General features: G+C 42.6%; 2 protein-coding genes across 6 annotated transcripts in view; one reads left to right on the top strand and one right to left on the bottom strand.

The window, feature by feature from the left end:
- taok3a (TAO kinase 3a) overlaps positions 1-16,206 on the top strand; it is an 85,843-nt gene extending 69,637 nt beyond the window's left edge. For 4 of the 5 annotated variants that reach the window (XM_039802553.1, XM_039802555.1, XM_039802557.1 and 1 more), the window contains exons 14-21: positions 249-386; positions 4,673-4,909; positions 6,178-6,306; positions 7,561-7,764; positions 8,710-8,949; positions 9,650-9,862; positions 10,368-10,550; positions 14,813-16,206. In XM_039802553.1, the coding sequence (XP_039658487.1) occupies positions 249-386; positions 4,673-4,909; positions 6,178-6,306; positions 7,561-7,764; positions 8,710-8,949; positions 9,650-9,862; positions 10,368-10,550; positions 14,813-14,974 (1,506 nt within the window). In that variant the 3' untranslated portion in view covers positions 14,975-16,206. Of the gene's footprint in view, positions 1-248; positions 387-3,556; positions 4,098-4,672; positions 4,910-6,177; positions 6,307-7,560; positions 7,765-8,709; positions 8,950-9,649; positions 9,863-10,367; positions 10,551-14,812 lie in introns of those variants that run through there. The other variant, XM_039802558.1, reaches the window with a different exon arrangement.
- Positions 16,207-16,604: 398 nt separating this feature from the next.
- pebp1 (phosphatidylethanolamine binding protein 1) lies at positions 16,605-19,406 on the bottom strand. Its single transcript, XM_039802559.1, has 4 exons — positions 19,031-19,406; positions 18,339-18,448; positions 17,824-17,924; positions 16,605-17,282 (listed from the first exon to the last, which is right to left on the bottom strand). Exons 1-4 carry the CDS (start codon positions 19,163-19,165, stop codon positions 17,065-17,067), a joined length of 564 nt encoding a protein of 187 aa, XP_039658493.1. The 5' UTR covers positions 19,166-19,406; the 3' UTR covers positions 16,605-17,064.
- Positions 19,407-21,943: the final 2,537 nt, after the last annotated feature.

Genomic DNA, 21,943 nt, shown 5'->3' with positions numbered 1-21,943 from the left:
TTGTATAATAAAAATCAATGGGGAATTTTGTTATTTTAAAAAGGCACATAATGACGGTGAAGCGTTTAAACACTGGCACGGTTTTTAGTGAGTTGAAATCTGTGAAGTATCCTGTAGCACCTTCATTTTTACACACTGTTCACTTTAGTGCCATTTGCTCTTATATTTTTAAAGAAGACAACTCTGTGACTTGATGGATGAATTGTGCTCAGTTTTAATTTCTCAGTGTATGTGTGTGTTTCACACAGGACCATCAGTACAACTGGGATGATGGGACCCACAGGGACCACCGGCAGGGGCTGAGGCCGTCCTCCTCCGACAAGAGCAGCCAGGTCCAAAACTATAAGAACCAGGGCCGCTTTGCCACCATAAAATCAGCCTCATTGGTGAGTTGAACTCTTTCCTCTTTTCTTTTTGTTTCTCTTTTGAGTTCCTGAAACATGCTTTTTATGTGCTTTAAGGGTTTCAGGATCCTTCATTTGTGCAGCAATCACCCTGAAAGTTGGGTTGCTTTAAATGCCAAAAATTGGAAAAAACTGCTTCTTACAGAAACCAAAATCTTACTCAGTGTTGTGTTTACACCATGGCAGCATACAAGGGCACAGAAGGGGCATTCTTTTGTGTCTGTCTGTGAATGTGGCGAATGAATGTCTCCACGCTGAATAAATGTGATGTGGATCCATGTTGGAACAAACTGATGTTTTAAAACTCCTTTAAAATCAGGCCTGTCTCTCCTTTGTGGACCCAACTATTGATATATATTCTGTTATTTTTCTTCCTGTCCATCCATCTTTTAGTTTTTACCTCCTTTCCTGGTTATTTGTCTCTGCTCTCCAGTTTTGGCCCTGTCTGTGCAACATATCTCTATTTCTCTGCTGTCTTTCCTCTCATTCGCCTCATTCCTTTTGTTTTCTCCGCTTTGCATTACCAGTCCCCTCCCTCCGCCCTCTCCTTTATTTCTTCCTCTCCTACACTTGATAATATATCATTCTCAGATCTGACTTTATATTCTGAGTCTCTCTCTCTCTCTCTCTCTCTCTCTCTCCCCCTCTTCCACCCTCCCTGTCTGTTGTCATGGAAACCGGCTCTAGTAACTATTAAGTAGTTGTGTGTGTGTGTGTGTGTGTGTGTGTGTGTGTGTTTACCCATCCATGACCCAGTGGTTTTAATTGTGTGTCCCTTCTGCTGTCAGTTCTTAAACCAGACATGATGAGAGAACATGAGCAAAGAAGATGCGTGTGTGTGCGTCTTTGTCCTGATACTGTCCTTGATAAGTGCGTCAACCACTGATAGTCCATCGCTGTCTGGGTTTTTATCTATTTACCAATTTTCCGTTTCTTAGCTTTTTTGTTAATCTTATAGTCGTCATCATCCATAAGAGTTGTAAGATTTAGTCCAGCTGCAATTCCAGTGTGCAGCTTTTAAACTTGTGTGTTGGACATACAAATGTGCCACAGTTAAGTACTGTAGGTCCCCAAAAAGCAAAAGCTCTAAAAATCCTAACTCATACATTCTTGTTTTAAAACAATTTTTACGTTGCTGTGGTTTAAAGTCAAACTAAAATACCTGTGTGTGTGTGTGTGTGTGTGTGTGTGTGTGTGTGTGTGTTGTTTGTGCGTGTGTGTGTGTATGTATGTATGTAAGCAGCTGAGGTGTTTCACAACATGTCGGCAGCTCTGTGTAACTAAGGCTGTCTGTCTTGCATCGTGTAAACCACAGTATCAGTGTTGTGTGATAGCGCCGGTCCTGCCCGCCAGCGCTGAAAGAGAGATGACATCATCTTTTTCTGCCGAGCACAGACGTCCTCAGATTGGCCTCGACTCTCTGAGACTTGTATAAGCAGGTAGACAAAGAGAGAGGGAGAGAGAAGAACAGGAGGTCCAGATGGGGAAGGGTGAAGGATCGCCAGTAAAGGCAGAGAAAGGAAGATGGAGAATAGGAAAAGAGAGAGAACATGAAAAATTAAACAACCATATAGCCAGTAAGTTGCATCCTCAAACACAAGTATGCAAATTTCTGGGTGAGATATTTATGTTAAAGCAATTTGCTTATACTTCCAAAAGACACAGAAGGAAATCATAGTGATGGAGGGAGATATGAAGAGATTAAAGAGTGAATGAAATGAAAGCGCATGGTGGCTGGCGAAGGTAAAGACGAGGAGGACACAGACGGCATATAGCAGGGGGATAAGAAGGACAGATAAACAAACAGAGGTGACACTGGCAGATGGAAATCTGGACTGTTAAAGAAGAACAATGGCGAGACAGACAGAGGTGACCTGAAGCGTAGAGTCCAATCTGATGTAGAGGTGAGAAAACCTGGAGAGAGAAGAAGAAGAAGATAAAAGAGGGTGTGGAGATGGAAAGAAAAGAGGAAAATAAAGAGAAGGAGAGATGGATGAAAAAAATCATCGAGGGAGATGGAAGAAAGGGGGGAAAAAAAGGATGAGGAGGGAGAGAAACGGCAGAAACGGATGGATGTAAAGCGAGAAGGTGAATGAATGTGAAAAATAACTAGCGTTATGTGAGTGAGAGGAAGGGCAGGGGTTATTATAGGTCAGATGAAGTAACATCGTTGTAAGATATTTCACCTCATGTGCCGCTTGTCTCGTCTTCAGCTCTCAGTTGCAGATTGTAACCTGACAGCTGTAAACCTCAGCACGTCAACAACAAAGCAGCAGATTACAGTCAAGTTTAAGACGCGTCAAAACGTACAACATCCCCATCAGGCGACCGTTAAAGCAGAAAAGAAATAAAATACTTATTTTATACATAAATGTCAGAGGTTGTGGTTACACCAGATGCATCTCTTTTGTATTTACATCCCTTTTGAGGCCCAAACTGACTATAAGAGAATATATATACTATGAGAGAATACAGAGCACCCCACATTTGTGCATCGACAGGAAAACGGGACACAAAAGAAGGGTCTGTCGAGGCTTTTTGCTTTCCCTCTTTAGCCAAATGACTTCACCATATGTGTCTATACATCTGTAGCAACATTCAAAGTACAGCCATGTCTTCTTCTTCTATCTGGTACCTGACAAAGAGCCATTTAAGGCTTTAAACATTCTACTTTTCTTAATTTAATAAGGAAGAAAATGACAGTGCTGTTAGTCTTCTTAATCTACAACATATTAGCTGTATACATTAAAGAGTTGCTCACATGTATCATTTAAAAAGCATTTCTTCAATACAACAAATCATGTCCTTTCAGTACAACATTAACACCACCTTGAACTGCAAAATAACTAATTTCAGCTGCCTAATTCTCACTGATCTGACTGGAACGTTCACCTTTAGCCTGCATGCACCCCCCTCCTCTCCCTGAATATGATCTCTTTTCCCTCCCTGAACCTGAGTGAAAGAGGCCATCACATGACGTGACTTGGCCCTTTGTGGCAGCACGCAGGGCGGCAGCGAAGCAAGTGACTAGGATTGGGAGCTGCTGTTAAAGTGGGGTATTGATTCAACACAGATTTAGTAGGGAGGGCGGAGTTCAACCTCCACCTATTTCCACGCCAACCCTCCCACCCCATTTTCTCCTCTAGATGCTCTCTTATTTTACCTCTCATTATTTCTTCTTCCAACTCTCTCCCAGTCACTCTCCATCTGCTGTTTCTCCTTAGCAATCACCCCCCTCCCCTTCTCCCTCAACTCTATGCCTGCTCGTCTCTAACCCTACCTCCCCCCCCCTCCGCTCCAACTTCTCTCACTCTTTCTCAATGAGGTATTCATGTGACCCACCTGCTGTCCGCCGCTTAGCGTTAGCCCAACTAAAGAGCTGCTCTGTGCTCTTGCTGGCCCGCGTGGTCGGCCTGCCTCATTCACAGTTCACACGCCTGCCTTGGCCACTGCGTGCCCAGGGCACGAACCAAAGAGAAGGGAGGGGGGTCGTCGTCCAGTAAGGGTGGGTCTCAGGGTGGCATCGGAGCTCAGGCAGGGTTCTGTCGGGCATAGGATGCTGCACAAGGTTCCTGGATGCTGGTGCACTTGGCTAAAGTTGCCATCATGTTTGGCCTGAGGAGTTCAGGTGGAAGTTATGAGAAGATGCGGAGCGAGTACTACCTAGATGTGGAGAACCCTTTCTGTCCTCAGGTTGGTGTGTCTGGCATTGTCAGGTTTTGCAAAAAAATGATGGGTGAAATTGGTGAAAGTTAAGCCATGCCAGTATGATCCTGGTCTTAGATAAAATGTAATTATGTAGATGTTAACTTTTGTCTTGCTCTTTCTGACTTAAACACATTTTGGATTGGATTTGGATTTTTGAATTCTTTGTGGTTGCCCGATCTGTGCAGTGACTGTGTATGTGCGATGGTCAGATGAAAGAGCTTTTGTTAGACTCTTGTGGTAACTTCAAAGGGATTTCACAGTATTTCTTTATTTAAGGTCGTAAATACCCATCACTGGATGAAACTTCTTCCTTGCCTCTGTAAAAGTGTTTGAGTAGCAGTTGAACTGTGATGGTTTAAGTACTGAATGAATTCCGTTTTCAGTTCTTCTAAAAAAAGCTAACCCAGATAAATGGATACTGCATATTAACAAAGGACAGGTGACATAATACCTTTTCACCTTTTCGTCTGTTGAGTATTTGTTAAACTATTTGATTTTCGGTGTGATGTGAAAATCATTTATTGCGGCGCTCACATCTCCTAACTTCTCTTTCTCGACAGGTGACCAAGCAAATCCACGAGCATGAGCAGGAGAGCGAGCTGCGGGAGCAGATGTCGGGCTACAAGCGCATGCGGCGGCAGCACCAGAAGCAGCTGATTGCCCTGGAAAACAAGCTGAAGGCCGAGATGGACGAGCACCGGCTCAAGCTGCAGAAGGAGGTGGAGACGCAGGCCAACAACGCCTACATCGAGCTGGAGAAGCTGGCAAAGCGCCACGCCGTGCATTCTGAGAAGGAGGTGGGATTTGTGAGGGGTGTGGGGGTTATAGAACACGAGTACTGTACAGTGACCTCTAAGTTACTTCACAGAAGATCACACCGACCTACATGTACCAAGGCAACAGTTAGCTAGGGGATGAGGTCGGCTTTGGAAAGATGGAGAGGACTTGCTGTTGAAGTTATAATGCTTCTATAGCTGCTGGAAGGAAGTTAGTTGAAAAGTTCTTTGTTCTGTTCAAAAATGTTATCGTTTTGAACCACAAAGCTCCGACCTTAGTCTTGCATTGAATGCTATGGAAAGTTTTGCTAAGACTTTATGCACTGCTGCCACCTAATGATACATAGGATGAAACACAAGGGCATAAGTGGGTCACAGAATGTAACGCTCTGAAAAAAACAAGCTGCATATCTCTGTGATTAGCACGCAGCGTGCGGGGCCGGACAGGGAGATAGTATATCTGTTCAACTAAACCAGCATGCACCCTTAAACAGCAACATAAACACACAATGTCACATGCCACAAGGGAGGGACATGTAACTCAGATAAACGATTAAGTCAGTAGATATTGGCTTACAGCAGTAAACATCAATGGGATGTCCTCTTGTCTGAAAATGGGTTTAGCAAAAAATGCCATTTTTTTTGGATACTTCTATCCAGAGCATCTATAGCACTGGTGTGTTTTTGTAAATGGACTGTTTTTATATAGCGCTTTTCTAGTCTTAACGACTACTCAAAGCGCTTTAACATAGTACAGGAACCATTCACCATTCACACACATTCATACACTGTGGCCGAGGCTGCCGTACAAGATGCCACCTGCTCATCAGATAAACATTCAGACACATTTACACTCCGATGGCGCAGCATTGGGGGCAACTCGGGGTTCTTGCCCAAGGACACTTCGGCATGGAACTGCAGGGCCAGGGATCGAGCCACCAACCTTCCGATTGGCAGGCCTTTATTATGGCTGGACAATAAACCAACATTATGAATCTCCTACTGACCTAAATTTGCTCAAATTGCAATTTTCTCTTTAAATGTCTATATACTGACATTAACCACAATAGCATCACATTAACAAACTTTGACCAGACAATGTCTGCCATTATTGCTTGAAAAATGACTCAAAACTTGATATACTGGTTTAGGTGGAATTGTATAACCCTAGTTAGTATGTGACTTTATTTGTTCACTGTTGATTGGTGAGCGTGTAGTCTGTATTCAGCTCCACGCTAAGCTAACAGTCCCTCATCTGTGTTTTCCTTCTGTTTCATATGTTCCCCCAGACGAAGACGGCGTTGGCGGATGAGAAGAAGTTCCAGCAGCAGATCGTGGCCCAGCAGAAGAAGGAGCTGACCACCTTTCTGGACAATCAAAAGAAGCAGTACAAACTCTGCAAGGAGAAGATTAAGGAGGTGTGCCGCGTTTGTTGGTTTCCTTTTTTCCTCCTCAGGCGAGCTCCTTTTGTACGCCTCTCGTGTATGACACACGGTCCTGTATGCTGTTTACTGTTGAATCAGACCTCCTCCACACAAACATGCACATTCCGTACTTCCATAAGTGGTCTTTTGGAAGTTGTGTTGAGTCACTCAGCCTACTCACTATGTACCTACACATGTATGTTCACTCAAACAAGGAAACCCACAAATCCATACACACAGTGTAGCATTTGTGTGCCTCCACAACCTTCAAACTGAGTCCAGAGAATACTCCTGTGGGCTGGGAGTGTGAAACACTGTGTTTTCAGTTACAAGATAAGTGACCAAAATTAGGTCAGCACAGTTAAAAGAAAGCATTGCTGGCAGGGAGAGATATTTCCCACCAACTGAGGGCTATAATGGAATTAGACACCACAGAGAACGGGGATCAGGCTCATGTGTTAAGTGCATTAGCTCGAATTGTAGATTACCTTAAAGCCCATGAAAGAGAAAGACAACCCATACTGAGGAGGGATAGATTTTATTTTTTTCAACCCTCCTCTGGCTATAAAAGTCATCTGTAGTTTAAGACACAACGTCAGTTGGAGTTTGCTGTATGCCCTCACTACAAACACTTGACATCGTGAACTCTATTCTTTATTTAGGCAGTATTTATAGAGGCTTTCTTTATTTTCGCATTCAAAACATGCATATGTAATACATAGTTTTTTGGGGGATTTTTTTAAAGATTATGTTTGGGCTTTTCCGCCTTTAATTGACAGGACAGCTAGGTGAGAAAGGGGAGAGAGAGGGGGAAGACATGCAGGAAATCGTCACAGGTCGGATTGGAACCCTGGACCTCTGCATTGAGGCATAAACCTCAAAGTATAGGTGTGCCTGCTCTACCCGCTGATCCAACCCGGCCACATGTAATACATAGTTTGAACATTTTCTGCTTGCGTAGACTATATTTGCTTTTCACATATCCACTGGTTTTAATATCTCAAAGTAAATTATTCCTCACCCGAGTCCCAAACTTACCAGCCGTTGTCTATTTTACCAATTAAATTGATATCCGCATTGACAAAAATAACAGATAGAATATCCAGCCAAAATGTCAGATGAACCTACCAATCACAGCTCAAATTAACCAGTAATTGGCTACGGCCTAGTACCAACTCTGACTGTACTTGTCAAAACAATCTCATAATTCCTCAATTCCTCTGCTTTGAAACTCTCACCCCTTGTCAGGAGATGAACGAGGACCATAGCACACCCAAAAAGGAGAAGCAGGAGCGTCTGTCCAAGCACAAGGAGAACATGCAGCATTCCCAGGCCGAGGAGGAGGCCCATCTCCTGTCCCAGCAGAGAGTTTTCTACGACAGGAACTGCCGCGCCTTCAAGCGCAAAGTCATGATTAAGAAGCACGACTTGGAGCAGGAACAGATCCGAGAGGTGCGGAGGACATACATCATAAAAATGACTACATGCATAAATTATAAATGGACTTGGTTGTTCATTTAATTGTTAAATGTACAACTTCAGTTCACCAAACCATTGAAGTAAACCCTGTTTATTTGCTGTTGCGTGATGTTAGTCTCAACAGGCCCAATGTGACACCAACATATTATTCTCAGCGGTGTTGTTACATAATATAATAATAATTACACCCATTGTTCTTTAGATCTGTAATGTGCTTCCTATTAACTATAAGAAGATTATAACAGAGTAAAGCAAGTCAACAATTTCACAATCTGAAAAGCTGGAGGAAGTCTAAGAAGGTCCAAAAGCGTTCTGTGGGAAAATACACAAAAATCTGAGTCACATTTTAGAGGATAGTTTTTTATGCTTTGGTTAATAGAAAAAGGAAGTGTTTAAATTACATTACCATTGCCATATATGTCAGCGGTCGCACGGCTCTGGAGCAACTAGGGGTTAGGTGTCTTGCTCAGGGACACATTGGTTGATGTAGCGCAGTGGGAATCGAACCCGGGTCTCCCACACCAAAAGGCATGTGTCATATCCACTGCGCCATCACCACCCAACGGGAATGATTTAAAGCAACACTAAAGCACTTTTCCCGCGGAATTGTCCATTACCGCTGTCGTAATGGACAATTCCGCTTCCTACCTGTACGGGGACCGAAGCGGGAAAATGCTTTAGTGTTGCTTTAATGGGTTGATATTTATTGATTTTTCAAATGTTGTTAATGGCAGCCAATGTTCTAACCCTTAAACAAAAAAAAAAGAAAATTGATTTTTACATGTGAAAATGTGAATGACACGTTAAAAACAAGTTGAACAAACAATATTAAATCAATAGCACCTACTGCAAGTCATCCATACCTCTTTCCCCCTCCTTTCTCTCTCTTCCTCCATCTTTCCTCCCGGTCCTCCTTAGGAGCTGAACAAGAAGAAGACCCAGAAAGAGATGGAGCACGCCATGCTGATCCGCCACGACGAGTCCATGCAGGAACTGGAGTACAGGCAGCTGAAGACCCTGCAGAAGCTGCGGATGGACCTGATCCGCCTGCAGCACCAGACAGAACTGGAGAACCAGATCGAGTACAACAACCGGCGTGAGCGTGAACTCCACCGCAAGCATGTGCTGGAGCTCCGGCAGCAGCCCAAGAACCTCAAAGTGAGTCAACACAGAGACAATCATGTTTTCTGTCGAGGATTTTACAGATGTGGTGGTTATTGTCATAAGGTGCTTAAAATGCAGGACTGATGTTAAATTACATCAACCTGTTTTAAATGCTTAGGTTCATTTTTAGAATTAGTTAGTGAATTAGTGTCTTTGAAAACACAAATCGGATCCTCCTCTCAGATGGCGCAAGCCATAAGCAATGTCTTTTATTTCTTAGTATGATTTTGATAAAACAGTGATGCAACGTGGATGTAACAAATTAACTTGGATGTATGTATGTATCATCTCTAAATCATTCATCATCAGTTTGATTTGCTTTTGAGGATAACAGAAACCAGAACTCTGCTCTTTTTTTTTTTTTTTACCTGTAACCTTAAGCAGCAGAATTGTGCATGACTAAAGATGTTAAGTTAACAACAACATTGGGCATTTTAGGCTTTTATTTTGACAGGCCAGCTGAAAACATGAAAGGGGTAATGACATACAGCAAAGGGCCGCAGGTCGGAGTCGAACCTGGGCCCGCTGGTTCGAGGAGTAAACCTCTATATATGGGTGCCAGCTCTACCAACTGAGCTATCCGGGCGGCCACAGCAGCAAAACTTTAAAAGAAATGTAATGCTCTTTTAAATGTTACTGTCTACATCCTCTTCTCATGGTTTTTCTGTCTGTCCGTCTCTGTCCTCTCCGCCAGGCTTTGGAGCTGCAGATCAAGAAGCAGTTCCAGGACACATGTAAGGTGCAGACCAAGCAGTACAAGGCCCTGCGCCACCACCAGATGGAAGTTACGCCCAAGGCCGAGCACAAGACGGTGCTCAAGGCCCTAAAGGATGAGCAGACACGCAAGCTGGCCATCCTGGCGGAGCAATATGAGCAGAGCATCAACGAGATGATGGCCTCGCAGGCGGTGAGTGGAGAGGCGTTCACGTTATCATTTATTTCTGGACACTGATTTGGGCATATTTTGAAGATGAGATATGTACAGTAGGCCTTTTGAAGGAGATTAGGAGGCCTTTCTCTCCACTTGTTGCTCATGATTTTTACATTTTTCTCCTCCTTGTTTGTCCTCATCTCATATCGGTCTTATATCTTTCTCTTCTTCCTTCCCCTTACTATCTCACCTTCATTTGTAATCTCTCTTCATGTCTTTTTGACATTTCCTAACCCTTCCTCCTCCCCTCCCTTTCCACTGTCTTTTCATGTTGTGTCTGTCCCTGTTGCCCTTCCGACCCCTCCCCTTCTTTCTGTCTCTATTCCCTCTTTCTCCTCTCTCTCTCTTTCTGGGTGTCTTATGAATGTACCCCCACCCTCCCCCTCAATCTACCCACCCCTCTCTCTCTCTTTCTCTCTCTCTCTCTCTCTATCTTTGTACCTCCCTCTCCCTTGTTGCGGTCCATGGTCGGCTGTGTCAGCTGCGTCTGGACGAGGCCCAGGAAGCCGAGTGCCAGGCCCTGAGGCAGCAGCTGCAGCAGGAGATGGAGCTGCTCAATGCCTACCAGAGCAAGATCAAGATGCAGACCGAGGCGCAGCACGAGCGCGAGCAGCAGAAGCTGGAGCAGAAGGTGTCGCTGCGCCGGGCTCACCTGGAACAAAAGGTGTGGGGAATGAAACACTCGTCATTTTAAAGGAGCCACACCATTCTTTTTACCATTTTACTGCTCTGTAGGACATAGTTCAGTTTTTCTTCAGGTGATTAATACAGACAACCTAAACGAAACACAATGGAGGTGAAGTGTTTCTCACGGTCCACAAGAGAAGGAATGAATTCCCTAAATATTTCATGGCACACTCCTTAAAAATACAAAAAACTAAAACTCCTTTATTGACATGGCTAGATGATTTCATAAAATTGGAGAGAATTAAGATATATTATTCCCTCTCAGGTGTAAAAACACTGATGTTCTTGCCTAAACCTGGTGTTTCAGACCCCCACCAGTTGAGTTTCAAGACCCATCCAATCCTTCCACCCACCTAGTTGAATTTTTGTTACTTTTAACTTTAAACTCAACAACAGTTCATCCAAAGTGCTTTTTCAACACAGAGAAAAAAAACTGAACAAAAGAAAGGAAGAAAGAAAATGTGTGAAAATAAAAATCACAAATTCAAGACAATTTAGAAGACAACAACTGCTACAGAGAGAGACAGGAAGCAACCCAAGACTTCAAAAGAAAAGAAATACAGATATTAGGTTAGACACAATTTAAGGCCAATGACTAATAGTGTTTTAAGATGTATATTTAAATAGTTAGCTAACTTGTCCATTTTAAAAATGCATGATATTGCTGAGTCAATTAGAGGGCCACGGTAATTCAAAGGTTGGTGCATTTCTTACTGGTCTGCACGCAAATAAAGTCCTCATAGGCTTCAAACAAAGTACTTGTCAAATTGTCTCAAAAGCAACGACCGAATGTTACTTTCTGAAACCGAAAATCTGTCAAGCACACCAACTTCACCCAGCGATTGGCCAGGCGTGCAGAGAGAAAGTAAGCTCTCAAGTATTTGTGTGTACAACCAAATGCAGCACCATGAATGCCTTGGAGCAGAGACTGTCAGAAAGTGTGTGCCGTCATCCCTAATTGTGCGATTCATTGTGTCTCCTCCCTCTCTGTGACAGCAGGCTTTTTGCCACACTTTGAGTGTGGTCATTTAAAAACCCCTAGAAAGATTTATGCCTTTGGGGTAAGTGTAATGAAACCTTGGGGTCATGGATTACTTAAAACTCCCAATAAGACCCAATAAAAAAACTGGGAAAATTGTCACTAACCCCATCCTGCACAAGAAGACATAAACAAAACCTCAAAACATAAACTGCATCGTTTACAGTTTAGAATAACCCTTATTCGTATTCTGTCCTGCAACGTCCTAGACTGGGTAAACCCAGCCCGATCTGCCTGGCGATTTGATTTTGCCCTGCAGCTCAGGCTGGAAACCTTTATCTATCCTGCTTCCGTTACAAATCTGCGGGGACCAATCACAAACTGGCTTATCCACCTGGCTCGCTATTGGCGGGTTTAACGCGATGACGATAGAGAAGCGACGGCAAGCAGCTTTTTGTTTAGATTCAACATGGCGGCCACCGAAGCGCAGCAACCCGTTGGTGCTGCCCGCTGTTGCTGCTACGTCACCCGGATCGTTGGTCTGATTGGTTGAAGGACTATCCAATTGCGTACAGAGTCATTTGAACTATGCCCGTTGATCACGCCTCTTGTGCAGTAGAAAATACAGAACAGACTCCCCAGACTAATGTTCAATCTTAAAAGATTGAGCTTGGTCTGGTGATAGCCAGACTAGCAACATCCTGCTCCAACAGGATTACAGTACATCACATACAGGAAGTAAAGAAACCTTTTATAGATCTGAAACATGCAAGTGTGTGGACCAAACACAAACGGCAGGTAATATAAACAGTCCAACCTCCGCCTCCATGCTTCCGTGGAAAGGTCCAAAATACACATTTGCATCCAACTCAGCAGGTAGTGCGGGCATGAAAGACGACCCAGACAGACATTCATGAGTTCACACAGACACTCTCTCAGATTTCCCCTCACCACACGTGGTGATGACAGTGGCATGCCTTCCTACAGGGAGCCGACAACCATTTCTCTCCCACACACTCCTAATGGTGGTTAATCTCTACACGACAGTATGGTGCGCTTATTATGACATTTTTGTCATCCTCTGTTTGTAATAAGACACATTTAATACAGTTTCACTTATTTGTTCCTAATAGCTTGTTGTATGTGTCCAGTCTAAATTTCTTATGCACATGCTTCTTTAAATATACCTACACTTGTGACATTTCCATGCCTTTATTTTGTAGCAACCAGTTATGAAGTAATGTAAATGATGACATTTGAAGCTGTGTCACAAGCTGGCAACGAGCTTTCAAACTTGTTATAAATTCTTCACATACATTTGACACAGTTTTATCAATCTGTCCCCCGATTTGGTTGCATGACACTCCTGATTGAGACGCATCTTTGATGTGACTATTCAGGCCAGCTGCCATGTATACCAAACGACGTGTGATAAGATTAGAACGGCCGAGAACACCTCCTTCCAAAGTGACCGACGTCATCGCCACAGTCTAGTAGACAGCACTCCGACAACAAAGGAAGAGACACATTTGAAATGCCGCCCTGATCCAGTTCTGCTGGGCCCAGTGGACCACTGCGGTGGTCTGTCGCCATCTCCTGGCTGCATTCAGCTCTGCACTCTGGGACTGGGATGATGTCATGGTTTTCGAGGCACTATTGTCCTCCGGTTCGGTTCATGGTCAGAGTCTGGAGTTTTCTGTGCATGCTCAGTAGTTGGCCAGATTGCCGTATTGCGCCATGCAGTGCTTTGTTTGCACCTGTGGATGTGTAGAGTGCTGAGTTAATGTCGGCGTTCCACCGAAAGATCAAGCAGACGCAACATGACAATGATAACACACTACCACCTTCCCAGTATAAAACAATGCACATGGGAGTCTGCATCCAGTGACAAATAACATAGGATGCCACATCAAAAGAATTAAAAATAGCTACAGAGGGTGGACAAAAAAAAACCATTGTGAACAACTCTGCAGTATCATGAAAGCCAACACACTGGCCCTGCAATAAAGCCAGCATTTGTGAAGGTTACAGTGTGACTGTGTCAGAAGTGTTGCTTTAACTATTGTACATTTTAACGCTGCAGTTTGTACTGTGGTGCAGTGAATTACATCACACTGTATGGCTTTTCTCTTACTTGTGTCTGCCTCTTTTTAAAAGTCCATACACACCCATGATATGCAGATAAAAGTGTTCTAACTCAGCACTGTGTAGGCGTGTACAGACTAAGCTTGATTGGCATCTCCCTTTATTGTTGTACCTGTTGTGGCACGACAACTTCAACTTTCAACATTTTTATTAGTAGAAGTATTTGGTCGGAGAAACAAAAATTATGTCCCACATTTATTTATTTTTTATCAGACATCCCAAATAACAAATGCCAACTGATGGGCCAGAATACGTGTAAACACCTGTGTGAGAGTGCAGGGCTTTGACCAGCTCCATTTCTTAAAATTGTAACATTGTAAAAATTATTCTATTATATTCTTGATCTTGGATTAAGTTATGTTATAACATTTCTCCACTCATCTATCGGCTGGGTTGTGCATTCATAAAAGTTGATAGTTCTTTGGTTTATATTGTAGCTGCAGTTTATTTGATCTTTCACCCGTTTCTTCACTCGCCCCGTGCAGAAGTGCGCAGCAGACTTTTCTCACAGGAGATGATTTGACTTGAAAACATCCGTTTCCATTTATATTCACCGACATGTCGTACTGGGACACTTACTGCACATGGAGCACAGCCAAAATGAATGTTCTATGTTCCACCTGTTCTTTTCTCACAATCAAAAGTCAAATTGTCTGCTATTAGAACTGTGAGGAAGAATATTGTAATTAAGTTTATAATACCGTGCTGCCTTTTTTATTTGAGAATGAATTTGTTTTTGCACATTTGTCTTGGAAGAATTTTAACATTATAACCTTTTTATAAAGCAATTTAGTATTCCATACTTTTGCATTTGGATTGTATATTTTGTGTTGATGTTGTGCCTACATCTTTTATGACAAGGTTATAAAGGAGTTTACATTACATCCATAACGGTTTGTGCAGGGTCAAAAGAGAAAGAATATTGGACAGACGATGCCCAAAAGCTGCTTCACTTTTTTATCCGAAGAACAACACGTCTCAACCCGCATTAATATAAACCAAACTAAAACCTTTTGTATCAATTAAAACCAAAACTACCAAATCCATCATGGTAATTCCAACTGAACGACTACTACAGACTGTACTAACCCCGAATATTCTCGGTTTTCCTGCAGATTGAAGAGGAGCTGGTTTCCATTCAGAAGGAGCGAACCGACCGTATCAAGCACCTGCTGGAGCGCCAGGAGCGCGAGATCGACAGCTTCGACATGGAGAGCATGCGGCTGGGCTTCGGCAACCTGGGCACCCTGGACCTCCCTAAGGACGACTACAGATGAGGGGCTGCTGCCACCGTCTCTCGTAGTCCCCGGGCGTCCGTCTGCCTCAGTACACCCCTCCTCTCCTTTTACCTGACAGTGCAGGTGTTGCACCGCTGCTGACGTCCTCACACAAACACACAGACGCAAAAAAAGAAAAGAAAGAAAAGCTGCTCCAGAATCAGCTCCAGTGTGTTTTCTGGGCCGGTCAGACAGAGTTGATGGCAGGTTTTAGTGCCCCTCCCCTCCCCCTAAACCCTTCTAAACTTCCTCCCCCTCCTTGCCTCTCATGGTGTCACAAGATGACAAAAAAATAATGCTGGAAAACTTCCTGTAGTTGTCATGTTTTTTTGGTAAGAATAATGATAACGTAGTCACGGTGTTTCTTGTTTCTTGTGCAATGAGCAATGATGACACTTTTGTTGTGACTAAAAGTGGAAGACGAGAGAAGGAGGGAGAGAAAAATGAGGGCAGTTGGATAAGCGAAATCGCTCCACAACCATGTATTTTTTTTTTTTTTTTAAGAGGTGATTCATTTTTTTGGTCAGTTTTGGGTTGTTTTTTTTTTTTGGTGCAAAAAAATTCTCACAAGGGGATGAATCCAAACAGCCGAGCCTTCTGCAGCCGTTAGTCTGCGCTGCATCTTTCAACACTTTTTGGTATTTATTCATCAGGACATTTTTATGACAAATTTGATACTTTGAGACACAATTATCATGTACACACAGGTACGATTAGAATTCATTTGACGGATGAATTTGATTCCTGAGGGGAGGGTGAATCATGGTACTCTACATGTGTATCGTACTGATTTCTCTGCACTGGCAGCCAATGTGAATAATACACGTGACACATGAACTCCAACTCCCAGCTAGCACAAAGGGCTTCATGGGGGGGGGCGGGGGACTTCTACTTTGTGTATAGAAGGATTTATGGAGAGCTTTTACTTATTTTCGTATTGTATTTTAACTGTCACTCAAATCAAAAAAAGAATTTTTAAAGGCGCTTTTTTTCCCTCCCCCCTCCTCAGATAGTATTTGAGGTTCAGTCATGTATCAATGTGATTTTCATCTGATTATTTTTTTTTTTTTTGCTTTACACAACTCCCAAGCTGTGTATTTTCTTATAAACCAGACCAGTATGATGCTTTATTATTGCATGCACTTTAATTTTTTTTCCAGGTTAAAAGAAAGCATGAATCTGTCAGAGCTTTTAATTATATTTGTAAATAAAGTGCTCATCACACAAACTAAGGGCGTGTTATATATGTCCGATTAACAAACCAGGACTTAGTTTAAGCCTTGATTTCAGTGTCTTCAGAACATTTTGACAGCGCACGTGGCTGCTGAAGGGCTCCGATGTCTGACCTTTGAGCTGAAAACATGATTGGTCAAGTATTCGACATTTCGTATTTACTGTGCAGAGGTTTAAGTACTAGTTATAATATGACAATCTATAGTAGTATAATTAAAAAATATATAATAAAACAATTGTAAATAAATCAGTTCCATATCTCACCTCAAATTTAAAGCCTAGTTCCTCCAGTCCAAATGTTACTGTACCTGCTGACACCTTTTACAGTAAATAATGTACTTTATTGTACTTTCTGCAAACTGCTCCTGAGGTGCCAAATGTTACCAGCCTCCAAAAATTCAATGGTTCTATTTATTTAGATATCCATGGAAAAAATTTCTCAGATCATTCCTCACATTTAGGATTATTTATTATGATACTTAATACTAATGCTTAATACTAAGATGTTATGGAGGATCCAAGTTGGCCAAATGGGTCTCCAAACATTAAACAGCCACTGCAGGATCAGAAAACATTTCAATAGAAAATGCAACTATTTCAGTGTTTACTAGATTTATTGCAGATGAGTGCAGGTGACGTCATTGAGAGGAGCAGTTATTTTTGTCACAGGTAGGCAACAGGGGGAAAAAAAAAATATTCAGTTTCAATAAACTAAACTATTCAGTGGCACACGTACAAAAAGAAAAATGCTTTGTTTCTGTTGGGGTTTTTGCTTCTTTCACGAATGGGAATTTCCTATAGACCACCAGCCTCTGTGGGAATTCCTAGTGCTGAACGCTCGAGTCAAGTCTTTCCATTTATTTTCCGGCCAGCTGCTCGTAGAGTTTGGGGACGTAGTCGTCCCACTCGGCCTGGTAGCAGGTTCCCGCCACCGGGGCTCCCAGGTTGTATTTCTGCCTGAAACTCTGGATCTTGAATGTGCCGCGGCCGTCTCCAGAGCGGTTAGTTAGGACGGTCTCAGTGCAGGACAGGCTGCCTGGCTGCTCATACACCAACCACACATACCTGTGGAGACCTGAGGGGGACAAAGACAGAAGTTTCTTAAAGGTTTGTGTTAGAGTGCTGCTGGAAAACAACCTCTTAAAACCGTAAATTATTTATTTATGCCAGACTACAGATACTGTTTAAGATTAACTGTGGCAAAGGCTGCAGACGTGCAAAACTGCAAACTGGTAGTTAAGCCTAGCCTACATATCTTACATAAATACACAACAGCCCATCATTTCATCTTGACATAAGCAATGTGTATTCTCACAACAGACCAGTATTATCAAAATAACAAAAAGACAGTTCTAGGCACTGTTTGTCATTTTTATGGAGGTTTTTTTTTTTTTTACATTTCTGACAACCTGCAGACTCCAGGATTACATGCACTATTACTCATTGTGTGTAGAGAAACATTATGGGTCTTGAACTTCAACCGAAATAAGCGACATTTTGCAAAACATGGACAGAAATCCATCCAATCGGGTATTGGTCAAAAGAAAAAAAAATAAGGTTTAAACTGAAAACCCTCTATCCTTTTAATAGTGCTTTTCCTATGCTCATTCTCTTACCTGTGCCCTTGGGAGGACCAGAGCCCACGTAGTCCGATAAGACGCAGCCAGACGACACATCATTACCTTTCATATTGACAACCAGAAAGTGGTGCCACTCCCTTGCGTGAAGGGCAAAAAGAAAAATGTATTTACAATTAAATCCAAGACTTGTGGATTATGCATTTACATGGTGAATATTTCTTAAGAAATGTCTTAGACACAAAAGGAAACAGGGCCCAGGTAGTACTCTAGAACTTTGGTTTGGAGCTCCAGGCAAAATATAACTAAGCATCTATATATAGTCTACTGTGTGCTTGACAAGTCACAGCAACAGTGTACGCACGATGCACAGAAAGTGGGTGGGATGTGGAGTAAATAGGGGCAAACGTGAGATGCCCCAGAGCCACTTGACAATTTAATCCCGCCATGGGTCCACTAGGGGCCAGTATTTAAACCATTTTATGAATTTTAAGTGCACAACACATTAATTACGGTATTTGGACTGCAATGTTGCAACCGTTCTGCCTTCTCACCTGAATTTCGGGTTTTTCCTGCTGGGAGCGTCAGGGTCGGTCAGGGCCAAAGTGTACAACTTACTGGAGTCACATCCTTCCCACTCCACGCAGGTGGGTCGATTCTGCACCTGCAGGTGAACACGGGTGAGGGTGATAAGAAGTGGTGCGTCAGCGTTAATTTAACCCTTGGATGCCTGAGCTTTAGCAGCTCTGACGCCCATTGGGGACGATATTCACGATCTGTGGAGGCATTATGTAACAATAATTCACTATTTGCAAACAGATAATGGTATAAGTGCAGTTTAGAATTTCCCAAAAACTGAGTGTCCCAAATGATGAGGGTCTTATTTGAGACAGTTTGCCCTAGCCATAGATATAGAACAATTCTAATCTGTTCTATATCTATGGCCCTAGCCCTAACCCTAACCTAAACACCTGTTACACCTAAACCTAACCATGTTTAGGTTTAGGCTTAACAAGGCTAAGGCTCATAATTAAGGACATTGTATGGGGAATTTGGGACACTAAACTGCACGTAGAATCAATCTTCCATAGGGAATTTTGGACACTAAATTGCACGTATACCCCAGATAATCAATAACAAAGCAGCGCTTGTTAAAATAAATACATTTTAAGCTAACACAGAAACTACGCTAAGTTAGCTGAGTTGTTAGCTTGGCTAATCAACATTAGTTAGCTGACTAGCTAACCTGTGTTGGCGTGAGCACTTTGCCAAGCTCGTCGATTTCCACAGAGTCGTATTTAACGGTCAGAGGCTGCGCAGGCTTCTCCTCGACCTCCGGCAGGGCAAGAGGCCCGGTCCACTGGCTCAAATCTACGGGCATTTTTAGACTCGTAACCCGGTTGCAGACGTTGTTAGCTGTGAGAAGCCCCTGACTGCAGAGTCAGACCCGCAGACCTCAATGTGGGCGGAGTTAAACGTTTAACCCCGCCCACTCTCAAACATTGTAGCGGTTAGCCTCCACCATTGACATATATAAAAGGCCTCCACAGGCAAGCTAACGTTAGTTTAGGTAACAGCTAGCTAACCACTAGCTGTTAATTAATTCTCCGCCCACATTGAGGTCTGCGGGTCTGCAGTCAGGGGTATATGTTAGCTGTACCGCTACATTGCACCGAAAGCTGTGACCCATCAGGAACTGTGACCGCAGAGGGCGCTGTTGCACATCGTCTGCCCGTGCGTGTTAGATAATGGAGGGCGAAGAAGAGCGTCTGCGCAAACGGAGTAAACATGAATACATTACGTCCACGGATGCAAGCTGTATGATTATTCGCGATTTGTTATTGCTTCCTAAGGAGAAAAAGTAAACTGCTGGTGACCATATTCCACCTCAGCCATAGTAACACATGTTTATCTGAAAGGAAATAAAATATATTAAGGTACATGTTCTCTGAAATGTTTCTAAACTTGTATTTCTTTGTGACTGCATGCACAATTAAGTTACATTTGTAATAACCTACCTAAACATAATCATATTGTACTGTTAAGAAAAGAAGGAACTAAATATTTAATGGACCAGTACATTGGCTATAAGTTGTCAGAATGTGTGACCCTACTGCAACTGCTTAATAAAGGAGTTAAACTTCAAAATATTGTTTGGGGTAGTTATGTCATCTCTTCACAGGACACATATTTTCTTATTTATAGTCTTCACAGAGCCAGTACCTCAGAGGTCACCATATCTGACAAGTAGCAGCCGTCAGAATGTGTGACCCCACTGTAACTTCTTAATTAATGAGTCAAACTTCAAAATATTGTTTGGGGTAGTTATTTCATCTCTTCACACTAATGTGAACACAGGTTTTCTTATTTGGAGTCATCACAGAGCCAGTATCTCAGAGGTCAACATATATGACAATTAGCCGTCAGAATGTGTGACCCCACTGTAACTGCTTAATTAAGGAGTCAAACTTCAAAATATTGTTTGGGGTTGTTATGTCATGTCTTCACAATCTGGACACATATTTTCTTATTTGGAATCATCACAGAGTCAGTACCTCTACATACTGAGAGTGTGACAGCTTTTATCACTCCTGTTTACAGGTGGACTTCAGCAGGGCAGGTAACATGTTTTAATAGGACTACTGTGAAATGATGTTACCCCAGGTCTAGCGCGACTTCTGCAGGCGAAAAGCGTTTGGAATGTTCAGGTGTGGTCACATGGTCTGACGATATTTGACAGCAATATGCAGGGGCGGATTATGATGGTCAGGGGCCCCTAGGCTTTGTGCTTTACTGAACAAATTTATTTAGTGCCATACATGGTCCACACGCAACTATGGTGAACTGGCATACACACACATTATAATAATGTAATGTATTAATGTTTACTCCGTTTGCGTAGACGCTCTTCTTCGCCCTCCGTTATCTAACACGCACGGGCAGACGATGTGCAACAGCGCCCTCTGCGGTCACAGTTCCTGATGGGTCACAGCTTTCGGTGCAACACAGGAACACAAAAAGTGCTGCGTTTAAGGACCACTAGGATAGATAGAACCGGTTGAAGAATTTGCGTGTTTAGCTAACAAGTTGAACCATCTGAATCCAAAATATCTTTATTTGTCAATTTTTGAATCAGCCTTAAATGAACTATAGCAGATGTTATTATTTTGTGTAAGTTAATCCTCTACTGTAGCGATAACACCTGCTAGTTTTGATGTAAATTCCCATTCATTACCAAGAGATCATAAGCAAGTTTGTTGCCCGTTTTCACCGTAGTAGTGATATATGCTTACTTTCCTTCGTCAAGTCAAGTGAGATGTAAGTTAATTATATTTTTCTTGTGTTTAGCAGTACTGTGTGGTGAACTATATTTTCCCGAGCAATCTGATTACAATTGAAGGGCACAAACTGCACTAGCCCCAGGGACCGCCAGAGGGCGCTGACCACGACTCTGCCACATGGATTTTGGTTTACTAAACTCTCTGTCAGTCGCATCACCCGTCCTGAGCTCGACCAAAGCCGGTCGATATATAGAAGTTCTTTGGCTCGACCCTCCTGCAGCTCACATGCTCCACGCAGTTTCTGTTTCCAGACATCCCATTTTTTACAAACTGGGCTCTGACTATGAGAGAGAGATTTTTTTTTCATTCATTGCGTAAATAGATTCATATTTTACCTGTCAATGCAGAGGATGTGTAGCCTACTCCTCCTTTTTAGGATGTAATATTATTAATCAATGGTGTTATAGAACTGTGCTCTGTGGTAATCATCAGTAGGCTATAGTTTGGCGCAGCAAGTTGTATTACATGAATGGTGCCTATTATTATGGCTTTTTGTTTTAAATGTGTGCCACAGCACAGACCTCAAAACACACTCACATAAACACAGATTTGATAAGATTTTGTCACATTGATTCCCTGTATGTGAATATGTTTTCTAATGTTGACTTTGAGAATTTAGTGGCCTTAGCCTAATTAAATGAACACAGCAAATGAAATTACAATTAGGCTACATTAAATTCCTTTCTGGCATTATTATGGATCTGAATTGCATTTAAACACTCACAGTCCCCAAATACTCAGTTTAGTAAACTTCATTTAGAGTTCCCAGCATGCTTTGCGTTTGACTTGATGAGCCAGATTCCAGAATGTTAAACATG

Source organism: Perca fluviatilis, chromosome 6 (genome assembly GCF_010015445.1).
Source record: "Perca fluviatilis chromosome 6, GENO_Pfluv_1.0, whole genome shotgun sequence".
In the NCBI taxonomy this organism is placed as follows: domain Eukaryota; kingdom Metazoa; phylum Chordata; class Actinopteri; order Perciformes; family Percidae; genus Perca; species Perca fluviatilis.
This window is presented reverse-complemented; position numbering and strand designations above follow the sequence as displayed.

Coding starts and splice junctions, on each gene's coding strand:
- pebp1 (XM_039802559.1), bottom strand. CDS start 19,165: ATGCCCGTAGATTTGAGCCAGTGGACCGGGCCTCTTGCCCTGCCGGAG. Junction 17,925..18,338: donor AGGAAAAACCCGAAATTCAG/GTGAGAAGGCAG, acceptor CCTTCACGCAAG/GGAGTGGCACCACTTTCTGG. Junction 17,283..17,823: donor TGGTCCTCCCAAGGGCACAG/GTAAGAGAATGA, acceptor TGTCCCCCTCAG/GTCTCCACAGGTATGTGTGG.